The sequence below is a fragment of the Manacus candei genome, unplaced genomic scaffold (genome assembly GCF_025592945.1).
Source record: "Manacus candei isolate 608988 ecotype Guabito, Panama unplaced genomic scaffold, ASM2559294v1 h1tg000017l, whole genome shotgun sequence".
Lineage (NCBI taxonomy): Eukaryota > Metazoa > Chordata > Aves > Passeriformes > Pipridae > Manacus > Manacus candei.
Genome location: NW_026138065.1, coordinates 509,554 through 521,378, shown reverse-complemented (window position 1 = coordinate 521,378; position 11,825 = coordinate 509,554). Strand labels below are relative to the sequence as shown.

At 38.4% G+C, this 11,825-nt stretch overlaps 1 protein-coding gene across 4 annotated transcripts in view; it reads right to left on the bottom strand.

Moving 5' to 3' along the window:
* Positions 1–3,809: 3,809 nt before the first annotated feature.
* Positions 3,810–11,825, bottom strand: part of TTC13 (tetratricopeptide repeat domain 13) — a 41,343-nt gene continuing 33,327 nt past the window's right edge. For 3 of the 4 annotated variants that reach the window (XM_051783859.1, XM_051783860.1, XM_051783862.1), the window contains exons 19-23: positions 11,641–11,776; positions 10,827–10,906; positions 9,614–9,692; positions 8,025–8,104; positions 3,811–4,583 (exon numbers count right to left, since the gene is read on the bottom strand). In XM_051783859.1, coding sequence (XP_051639819.1) covers positions 4,460–4,583; positions 8,025–8,104; positions 9,614–9,692; positions 10,827–10,906; positions 11,641–11,776 — 499 coding nt within the window. In that variant the 3' untranslated portion in view covers positions 3,811–4,459. Of the gene's footprint in view, positions 4,584–8,024; positions 8,105–9,613; positions 9,693–10,826; positions 10,907–11,640; positions 11,777–11,825 lie in introns of all 4 variants that reach the window. The other variant, XM_051783861.1, reaches the window with a different exon arrangement.

The window sequence follows — 11,825 nt, the reverse complement described above, 5'->3', positions numbered from 1 at the left end:
TTCCTCCGTCTGCCCCGCAGCCGGCCAGGGACAGAGGGAAGCGGGGAAACCACCTCCGGGGCTTCCTTCGGTCTCGTTACCGTCGGTAGCCTGGGGCTGACCGGACCCCGCTGCCCTCAACTGCTCCTACCGTAGCGCTCGTCTCCCACAGCCCTTCCCCTTCTTTCCAGAGGAGACAAGTTGTAGTATTCCCACGCTGCCAGGGCCAGGAGCACCAGGAAACGACTTGCCTCAGCTGGCAGAGTGGGCCAGAACCAAGAACCTGCCTTTCCTAACTTCAAAATAAGTATTACATGTTTCTTAACACGATAGAAGGGTCAGCAGCTGCTGTCAGAAGGGACATGATGCCTGAGATGGGCTGTTTTATCCAACTCAACAGGTTTAGGGAGCAAGATGGTCTAAAGCTTCTGTATAATTTTGATAATACAAAAAATTGCAGCCTAAGTGTAACAAGTCCATGCAGCAAGCATTAGTTATTCTGGTAAAACAGATTTCCTAGAGGCTGAAGTAACTAGGTTTTCTGGTCTCTTCCTTCACTGTACAAATGCTCTCTTTTCCTGCAACAAGTCCTAACTTTGGCAAAGCATTCACAGAGGTACCGCACAAACTCACAAAAGACGTCCAAAGTCTCCGGGGGTGGGGACACATAGTTCCTCTTTCCACAAAAACAAAGCAAACTTACCTAAGACAGGCAAATATGCCAGAAGATTTATGTGAGGCTAAATCTATTTTGATTTTTGGCCTAGGTACTTGCATGTGAATTTGTACTATCTTCAAAATAGATTACGCAGTCACACAAATATTGTGATTCAGATTAATGGTTTTTCGTTGCTTAGCCAATTTTTTTTTCCTCATTAAGCTTTCTTTGACATTATTCTTAATCGATAAATGGTTAGGACTGCAATATATTAATGTTCCCATTTAAGAGTTCAAATTATATCACTAGACCAGCTGTCTAAGATGACACAGAAGAGGATGGAAAATGATAATTAGATTTTCCACATATTTGGTTCTTAGGAGGTAATTAGTTCCCCAAGTCATCACATACCAGCCCAGTTATATAATCCTGTTTTGTTTGTTAAACTTGTTTGAGAGCACTTGACTTGAGCTCGCTTTCTTAGTCATCTGCATCACGCCCAGAGAAACAAGCCTTTGAAACACGTATGTACACACACACACACACACTCACAGTGGTGTAATCCATGTTACACCTACCCTTCTTTGATGTCCCATCAATCTTTTCCTCTGGCATCAGGGGGTGGGTGTGAAGTCAGTCACAGGAATAAGAAATGAGGAGAAGGAAACCCAGACATTGGTACATGCTTTGTTTGCCCAGGTAATTTTTATCTTCCCCACCATCCTTTCTCCAATTCCTCTGGTCTAATCCCTAAAACAAGAAACCTCCTATTTTACAGTTCCAAGGACTGTCTGGTCAAGTGCCAATGCCGACTTCACCTTTCTCAATGAGTAACACAAGGTGTAAGAAAACTTACAGGCTTAAAAGATCACACCATTAGAATACAATCAAGGCATAAAGTTTGGCATCTCTTCCAGGCTACTGTACCCATTTCTCCATTAGGTAGGCAGAAAGTAACAATTCCTTTCCTCCACAATTAAGTCTAGTAGAGGTTTCTGAAACTTCTGGACTTTTAAACAGAAGAAACAAATAGTGCTTATTTCTAGTGGGATAAAGGAAGGTACTCAAGCAACAAAATGGTGGAAAAATACCATTGTCACATTTGGAAAGCAACCCAATAGTTTCAATCAAAACTGACAAGCCTCCTTTATCCTTACTTGGAATGAAACACCTCCTTTTGTCCTTTACAGAAATTCTGATCAGGAAAGTTTAAAATGCATGTTCATTAGTACCAGCCAGACAAGTGGTCAAATTTGCTTTTATTATGGCTTGGTTAATGAAACTTAGGTCTGCATAGGAAATTCTGCCTTTTTTTTTTTTTTTTCTGATGAGTTTTACTTACTCAAAATTATACCTATCCTTCCAAACACATAGCAACGTTACAAAGTGCATTACTGCTCACTAATGGCAAACAACTTGGATTCCAAACAGATGTTTCCCCAGTTTTCTAGATTTCCTTGTGTTTTGGGCACTCATCTGTTACACATCCCTGATCAGATGCACCTGAACTTAACAAGCAAACAAGCAGGAGAAGAGAAAAACAGGCTTTAGGGAAAATGCGTTTAGACATGGGCACAGCATTTGCTTTCTGATATTTGCAAAGCATATGTTGATTTCTACACTTCAAGATATTGCACATTAGATCATTCTACCCTTGGCTGGAAGTTGGGTCACTATTTTTTAATCAAATCTAACCATGTTATTATCAGTGCAGCTCCAGTACAGTCCATGCAAACTTTGAAATAGATTCTAGAGCTACTCTTAGACATACTAGAATCAGGACTAAAAACAGTGAACAAAATATCTGCTTCATACAATGTTACTTCTGCTGTCCTTACAAGTCTGGTAACACCACTGTAGGTCAGCATGGCAAGAAGTTAATACTCTAAGAGTCTGTTCTTAGAGAGGAAGAGTTACTACATAGCAACATTTGTTTCAAGTGGAAGGAAAGCATGTTATTTCCCTACCGTTTTGTTTTCAACATAAAATCCTAGAATATGAACATTCACGAAAGAAAAGTTCCCAGAGGTACATACACACTACTGGTTTAATTTTAATTGGGAGCACACTTGTGAAGCAAGTCTCTCATTTTCTTCACTTGCCACATTTTGGTTCCCAGTGCAGAGAGGTAGGTTTCAGAATACCTGTAGTTTCATCCAATAGAAGTCCAAACTGGAAGTTGCATTGCTGATGTTCTTGCTATATCCAATGAGCAGCCAGTTAATAAACTAGACCAGCAGGCAAACGTATAAGCTCTAAAATGCATATCATGAGGGAACTGAGCTACTCACATTGGGTGGGATGCACTGCTTCCCAATGAAGACACATCCACCTTCTGGGATTTATTTTCTATCTCTATGAAAATCCTTCATACAGAAACTCTCAGGCCTCTAGCTGCCCATAGCTGTCCTACTCTGCAAATAAAGTAACAAATACTGAAATCTAACTTGAAACCAACGTGGCTTTTCATATAATGGATGTCAGTATTCACCGCAGTTCTAACTTACTTTATGGCACTTCCATCCCCGAACTTAAACACACACACACACACACACACACACACACACACACACACACACACACACACACACACAGAGTCCCCTTTGAATCCAATAAATACTTCTGTGGAATAATCCTGAAAAGACTCTCCATTCCATAAATCCACCCTATTATAATCAGTCACCTGTATCAACATTCTTGATGCTTTGCTGCATTTCTTTCTTCATTAAAGAGGGAATTGAGATTGCACTGTGCTGTAAACAGTGAAATGCAACTACATCATTGGTACTGGTACGCTCTGGGGTATGCAGGATGTTTTTGCCTCTTCCTTCTACACAGTTTTAGTATATCTCATGTTACACGGTTAGGCCAGGTATTTGCAAGTGCCCAACAAATCCCTAACCTCTGGAAAACTGAAAGAAGCTAAGTAAAGAATACAGTATTTGTGCAGAAGATGACAGCAACAGAATCACAGTTTAGACCATCAGTATTACAGAACTGAAAGCTGTATCTAAAACAAAACAGTTCTGTGGTTTTTCTGAGATCAGAAATTGGTTCATAGTATGGTCCATGTTATTTGGACTGAAAGAGCCCTGCCCTACAGAAGTCTGCCTTTCCAGAACGCTGCCAAGCCCATCCAACAAAAACAACTGAAGGAACCCTAGCTAGCTCTCCCAATATACTGTCAACCCGTTGATAACTTTTGCCAACCACCACCACCAATGGGTACTTGGAAAGGGAGATTGCTGAGTTTCTGACATTTACTCAGCAAGAGCCTAACTCCAAATGTGTAATTTGTTTGCTTTTGTTTCCAAATGATGTTTCCCTGAAACCCATTCTTTTAAGCTGACATCTGTTCCTTCCCTGGACTGCATTACATGAAACACCTATGTATTCACCAATTACTCACATATGTACAGCTCAAAGTTTTCCATGCAGAAGTCAGAGGTTTTGAAAAAAAAAACAATGAGAAGTAGTAGAGTGGCATTTCCAACGCAGATTATTTTTCTTTCCTTTTTTTTTAAATAAATTTTCACCTGCAGTATGTTTGGTTCATAACTGTGATCCAGTTTCCTACTGCTCTTCAGTTTGGCCCTGAACTACTGTATTTCTGTTAGAGTCTTAATATGAAAAATCAGTTATTCTACTTCTTTTTTCCTCTTCGGTATTACTGGTCACAGAAAGATTCCTTTTACTCTAGTGATAAATAGTCAAGTAAGTTTGCTCTATTAAAAAAAACAAACAAATCAAACTCTTTTGACCATAATTTGCCATTCAAAATAATTTATGAAGCGGTACCTCTTGGCCTTTTATTTGTATAAATTATACAACAACTATAGTTTTTTTTAGACAGTGAGATGAGTCTGTATTTAGTACTTCAATCATTGTTCTCAGGGTTGGAAAAGTCTCTGATACAGATGGTAGGCTCTTGTAAGAAGGTGAAATACTGAAAGAGATAAAAAAACAACAACAAAATTATTTATCTTTTGATGAGTTCTATGATTTACCTGAAAGTTAACACATTAGCTTATACTTCATCCCCTTCTCCAACACATTTGGAACCTGAAGTCAAGAATCAGCCCCAAGCAATGCTACAGGCTTGGGGCAGAGTGACTGGAAAGCTGCCTGGTGGAAAAACAGGGGGTGCTAGTCAACAGCCACTGAACATGAGCCAGCAGTGTGCCCAGGTGGCCAAGAAGGCCAATGACATCCTGGCCTGTATCAGGAACAGTGTGGCCAGGGCAGTGATCATCCCCCTGGGCACTGGTGAGGCCGAACATCGAGTACTGTAGCCAGTTTTGAGCCCCTCACTACAAGAAGGATGTTGAGGTGCTGGAGAGTGCCTAGAGAAGGGGATGGAGCACAAGTGAAGGGTCTGGAGCACAAGTCTTATGAGGACCAGCTGAGGGAGTTGGGATGTTTAGCCTGGAGAAAAGGAAGCTCAGGGGAAACCTTATCACTTGTTCTAACTACCTGAAAGGTTGTAGCAAGGTGGGGGTTGGTCTCTTCTCTCAGGTAACAAGTGACAAGACCAAAGGAAATGGCCTCAAATTGTGCCATGGGAGGTTTAGATTGGATATTAGGAAAAATTTCTTCACCAAAAGGGTGGTCAGACACTGAAATAAGTTGCCCAGAGAAGTGATGGAATCACCATCCCTGTAAGTGTTCGAAAGGTGTGTGGATGTGGCACCTGAGGACATGGTTTAGCGATGAACACAGTGGTGCTGGGTTAGCAGTTGGAACTCAATGATCTCAGTGGTCTTTTCCAACTTTAATGATTCTGTGATTCTAAGACTCTGCTGTTCACAACCAGCTCTTGCTTCTCTTAACTCCTCAGTCACTATACAGAATGAAAACAATGACTATATGGAAGAGCTTTTAAAAGTAGCAGAAGTTAAAGAAACAAATTATTGCTTTAAGTCTTCCAGCCTTATTTACCGTACCCACTACAATTCATCTACCACAGACAAATTACCCACTCAGGTTAATTACCTTCATATTATTACACTAAATCCTTCATATTATTACAGTAAGTCCTTTGGGCTGTAGTTCTTCAAATGTTTTCCTCAGCATCAAGCAAAGCCAACTTTAGCACTTTCTCCACTGGCTCATTTCCTCACCTATTATATATCTCTCACTTGAGCCAGCAATATTTTAGGTGGTACCATGCTATGAAATGGTCTTGATTAAAATAAATTTTTATTTTGGCAAAGTTATTTTTAACACAAATGAGTTCCCTGATGTGGTTTGATACAAGTTTCAGCGGTACAACTGAGGGAGTCGGAAACACATGGATAGCACTGAAATGGCTTAAACTGACTTGGCTCTCAAGAGAGAAGTTTCTCTTTGGTAATGTCTTAAAAAAAAAACCCAAACCAAACACAAAACCCAAAACCAACATGAACAGAAGATTAATAAAGAAGTAGGGTACATAAGTTTGGAGATTTACAGTAGAAAATTATGGGAACCATAAATATTTTATATTTCCAAGACAAACATGTCAAAATATTTGTGCAGGCTACTTACAATAAAAAACACTACTTGCTACTCTGTAGTTTAAAAATGTCACTCCTTAATGAAGACTGACTTTGACTCATTTACAAGTAGATTTTTAGCCTGAGTTTGACAAAGATGTCCTTGAGTCTTCTTAATAGCTTTCTTCATTTAGGAAGGAATTTTACATTCTAGTGAAACTCACCAGGCTGAGAACCCCTGATAATGAAGTTAAACAACACTAATCGGTATGCACTATTTGGCACTAAGAGCAGCTGCAGAGTTCCTCAGGCTCTCAGAATAACTCAGGTTGGACTAGACTGCAGGAGGTCTGTGATCTAACATCCTGCTCACAACAAGGTCAACTGAGTAGTCAGACCAGGGTGTTAGGGCCTTAGCCTGTCAGATCTTGAAAATCCCCAGGGATGAAGAATGCACAGCATCTTTGGGCAGTCTGTTCCACTGCTTGACTACCTTGAGGATGAAAAGATTATGCTCAGTCTAAACTAAAGCACATTGTCTTTTGTCCTCTCACCAAGCACTGCCTGGCTCCATTTTCTCACGGGTACTGCAAAGCTGCTGTTAGGTCAAAGCCTCCTCTTCTCCAGGCTGAACAAGCCCAACTCTCTCCTGTTAAGGCTTGTGCTCCAGCCCCCTGGCCATCTTGGTGGCTCTTTACTGAATTTGCTCCAGTTTATCATAGTCTTTACTCCAGCTGTACTTTAGGTGTGGTCTAAAGCGCTGAATACCCCCTAAATGGGATTATCCAAACAGCTTTTTAATCCATCTAGTTGTCCATTCATCCTGACCATAATGTGTGATCTTGACATGAGAGTATTGTGGGACTCCTTGCTGAAGTAAAAATAAACAACATCGATTGCTCTCTTGTCATCCCCAAATCCAGTCGGTTTCTATCAGAGAACAATCATATTGAGTCACACAACATTTGGTAAGCTCATGTTGACTGTTTTCTGTCACCTTCTCCCTCATATACGCTGAAGCGTATATGAAATGCCCTTCATGGCTTTCCCAGGGACCAAAATGAAGCTGACCAGCCTACAATTTCACTAGGTTGTCCTTTTGGCCTTCCTGAAGATGAATGCAAGATTTCCTTTCCTGCAATCAGCAAGAATGTTCCCTGATGTGCACCACCTTTCTGAGATTATAGATGGCCCTCTAAAGGACATCGGCCAATTCTCTCAGAACCCTGTAAGTGTCTTGACACCGACTTGAAGGATACCAGAACTGGTGTTGTCTTTGATTTTTAGATTTTGTAAGGGCCAAATCAAATGCAGCAGATTCATAGTATTAGTTCCTTGTCAATGTATTCAGTATTCAAAAATCAATTCATATGCAAATCAAAATTTTTAAGGATTGCACAAAAGCCATGCAGCTATACTAAGTAATATAACTCTGTATATTTAAAATGTCCATCTACTTTGAAAACACTAATTCCCCAAATCAAATCAGCTCTAAAGGATAAGTAAGTGACTAATATTTAGTTTGAAGAGATTCATAAGAATGAAAAAAATCACAATTGCCCCCTGCTTTGTTGACTCATTGCCAGATTTACTAATGCTAAAAACTAATAATAAAAAGGCAAAATCAACCACTGGACAAAATAAAGACAATATTAACCCAGATAATTTTCTCAGAGGATAACACTCACAATAAGTGAATGTGTAGACTACTAACTACTCTGCTAGAATAGAAACACACTACTGTGTGTAAATACACATCTTGTCTTATCAATTCCTAAACAGTGTTAAAAAAACCACTGAATCGTTTACTAAACTCATAATTTCTAAATAACATTTTTAATGCATATTAAATTTTATATTTAAAGTTTTCCATGTTTTATTTATCCATTCCCCATCTGAATAAAAATATTTACCTTTTTAGATTCATCCAACTCCGTGCTATTTTGCTAAAAGCTTCAGACCCTGGTGCTGTCATTGCTTCAAAATCAACCAGCTGAAAATGCAACAAAATAAAAAAGATATTAAGAAATTACAGAATTTTTAAGTTCTCTAACTTCACGAAGAGCTCTAAGAGCATGCTACCTATATTCTTGGTAAGACAGGAGTAAGCTTACTAACCAGTCTGTGCCCAGCCTACTTTGTCCCTCATCATCAGTTTGGAAGTCAGCACTAAACATCTCTCTGGGTTTGCACACCCCATCACAACCAATACTGGAAGCTACACTGGCTGTGGTTACTGCCTGACCTACCAGGCAATAACAGGACTCTTGCCTACTGTGCATCTTTGACTTCAGAACAGTCTGAAAATGCATGTTGTCATGAGCTAAGGACCAGCTTAGCCCTTCTAAGGAATATGGCAAAAAAGCTCATTCAACAGGGGAAAAGAATTTCCTCCAGGTGGTGAAAACTTTCAAAAAAAAGCATTTATTCCAATTCAGCCACTCTGTTTCAGGAAAAATCCTCAAATGTAAAGATGTCCCAAGTGTTCCTGTAAGTCAGAAATCCTGAAACTCTGCTTGCCTGCCTAAACTCAGTCAGCAAAATACACTACCCTATCAAGTCCTAAGTAAATGCTTAAGAAACCCACATAAGTGTTTTAGGTTAGCTTGAATGCCCGCAGAATGGGGAAGATACCAGATTAATGGCATACTGAAAAGGAAGCTTTCTGGCTACTAAGCAATTGCAGTTTGCTCTTAAAAGCTACTAGGAGTTCACTGTACTGAAAGCACAAATCTCACTGTTTTCAGGGCCTTCTAGATCAAAAGGGAAAGTCGCCCTTTCTTCAGTTATCCATGCAGGATATTTTCTTCAACAACTTGGATTCTCACTGCAATTTTACTGATTTTTTAGACAATAGTTTAAAGAGACAGAGGTGTTCTCACTCCTTTCATGCTGAAAAGGTAACACAGCTAAGAGCCCAACAGCTGAAGAAAACAAAACCCCTTTATTGAGCAAGGTGGTATAATATTGAAATGTAGTCACTAAAAACTAGGACTTACCTTAAATTAAGTAGAATACAAAGGAGAAGGAGAAATCAAGAGAAGTCGCAAATACATTTCTACTTACCAAGCCCTAAATGCTCTAGAACACAGTGAGAGCAGAGACAGAAAATTTCTGCTGTGTGCCAGAAGCGTCACTAATTCTGCCCAAGTATTCTCAGAACCCTTCTCAAAGAATGCTGAAAAGAACAGCTCAGCACACCAGAAATGCTTGTTACAAATATGCAATGCTTGTGGGACCAAACTGCTACCATTTCACTAATGCAAATTATTGCATATACTATCTCCAAATCTCACCTGCTGTCAGAAGAGCAATGAAATTTTCAACACTCTCTCAGGCTGCCAGACATTATAGTTGCAGCTAAACCATCTCCAGCAAACAAGCATGCAATTCCTGTTTAATCTTACAGCTCCTTCCTCACACTTACAAGTATTACTTCCTCCATCAAGGCTGAACCAGTGCATTTCAATATTTTTGTATTTTGAGATATTTTGATACTTGCCTTTCCTTTAGGGATTTTTCCTGACACTTCTTTTCCACTTGCCATTAGTGCTCCCATGATCACTGAGTAAGCTATCACACTAAAAGATTAAAAATAAAACCAACAAATGAAGTAGAAGTCTTTCCATGATGTTAAACTACAAAACAAATAGAATATAGTACTGTTTCATAGAAGGCTAGTAAAAACTAACGTTTTAGTAATTTTAGAAGCAAAACCAAGCACAAAACACTTAAAAAAGTGAAATCACTGTTACCTTCCAACACCATTAAAATGAAGTTATGAACCTATGGAGTGTAACTACTGTTTCTACATTAGTTACACTCGTGATTTCAGACTTTGGAGTTCTTAAGACTCCACAGAGCTGAAAACAAAGGAAGCTCCTGTTCCCAAGAAGCTTAGCTGCAGCCCAGAAGAGTTTATGAACTCTACTGCAATAGAGCTAGAGGCACTGTTAAGCTATTGAGTTACTTTTTTTTTAATTTATTTTTTTTTAAATTATGAATCTCAGACAGAATTTCTGTTAATTCTTTCATTCTGTAAGATAAATGTAAAATCTGACTATAGAACCAAAATCTCAGGTTTGTTTTTGGTTTTTATTTTTAATGAACTGTGTTTAGCAATAAGCTTAAAGATCTTAAGTGCTTAGTGGAACAGAAATTCATAATAGTCTTGAATGTAATGAGGTTTGCATTAAAATAGAATCTCAGTTAAAGAGTTCTGTGACATATGGAACTTTATACTACAGTTTCTTCTGGTGACCCTAACAGTTGCAATAAATTACTAAAATAATATTTTAGTGTATTTTATTAAAATAAGTTAACTCAAAGTATATTTCATCTTAAATACATGTTTCAGAAAGGCCTCCTAAGTGAGAATACAGTGGGGTAAGACAATGTGGATTAGGAAACCAAGCATTACAATTTAAAAATGACACTTTTCAATCTGTGAGTTGAAGTCTAATAATACAGACTACTCAAAATTTTAAAAATACATGAAGCTATGCATATTTACCATCAGAAATTACAAACTAGCTTTTAAAACAGTCCTAAGTCACTTCCCATTGTCATGGCAGGACAAAAGGAGAGACTGTACAGGACATATAGCTCAACCCAGAGCTTTTTTATACTTAAAAAAATACGTTAAGATACAGCAACACATGGACATTTTACTACATGCATCCAAGGTAACAGACACGACGAATACAAACACTAACCTAGATCCTCTTGAAAGTGGCATTAAATTATAGAAGTAATAAACTAGTGACAGGATCAAGTTGCAAACAGCATCTACTTCCTAAGGAAAAGAAAAAAGAAAAGTGAATTAAAGATAATTTAATAGCCAGGTAATACCTTCTAAAGGAACACTTATTGCAAAGTCTTACAGTACTACTACTATCTTTTTTTAAAAGAACCATTTAAAATGTGAAAAATGTCAAGCTGAGAAGTTGAATTCTGATTAAAGGATGTTTAAACAAACTATTTTGTTGTATCTTTAAAATGTAGGTGAAACACAGTTCATCTACTTTGTATTAAGGGATGAAAAAGGAAAAGCACAAGCTCAAATGTCGTCAGATTCTCACGGCAAATCAAATCAACATAAATACAATTCTAGTGCTTTTCATGAATTCATGTTACTTATCTTACATGTAGCCACCAGGAGCCAAATCCTAAACAGTACTTATAAGGATGGTGAAAAAGTTGAACACAGACCCACGAGAAAAATTAAAAAAATAACAAGAGGGAAAAAGAAAGAAAAAAAAGAACCAAAAAAAAGGAGCACACTGTGATATCGAGACCTTGTCTGGACACCCTCTACTACTGCAGGCAAAGCATAGCAAATTTTTAAGTAACAGAGAGAATTATGGTTACTTCTCATGATATTGTCCATAATTAGGTTTAAATAAGCAGTCGATTTTATTACTGAAGAACTCTGTCAAAAATTATTAGAACAGTGACTGTTAGACAGAGAGTATAAAAACATACTAGGATTTTACCAATGAATTAATCATTCCACTAAAACAGCCTTACCCCCAGCTCTGCAGACAGAATCAGAACTTTTCCTTTAGCTGTTAGGTCTTTATACAGTGCATCTATTTCTGCATGATACAGCTGTGTTCTCTCTTCTGTTGTCTGAGTTTCCACTGAAAATAGTATGTTCCCCACTCTAGGAAGCAGATGGAAGAAAAAAGGAGATATGTTTTTTGAACAGAACT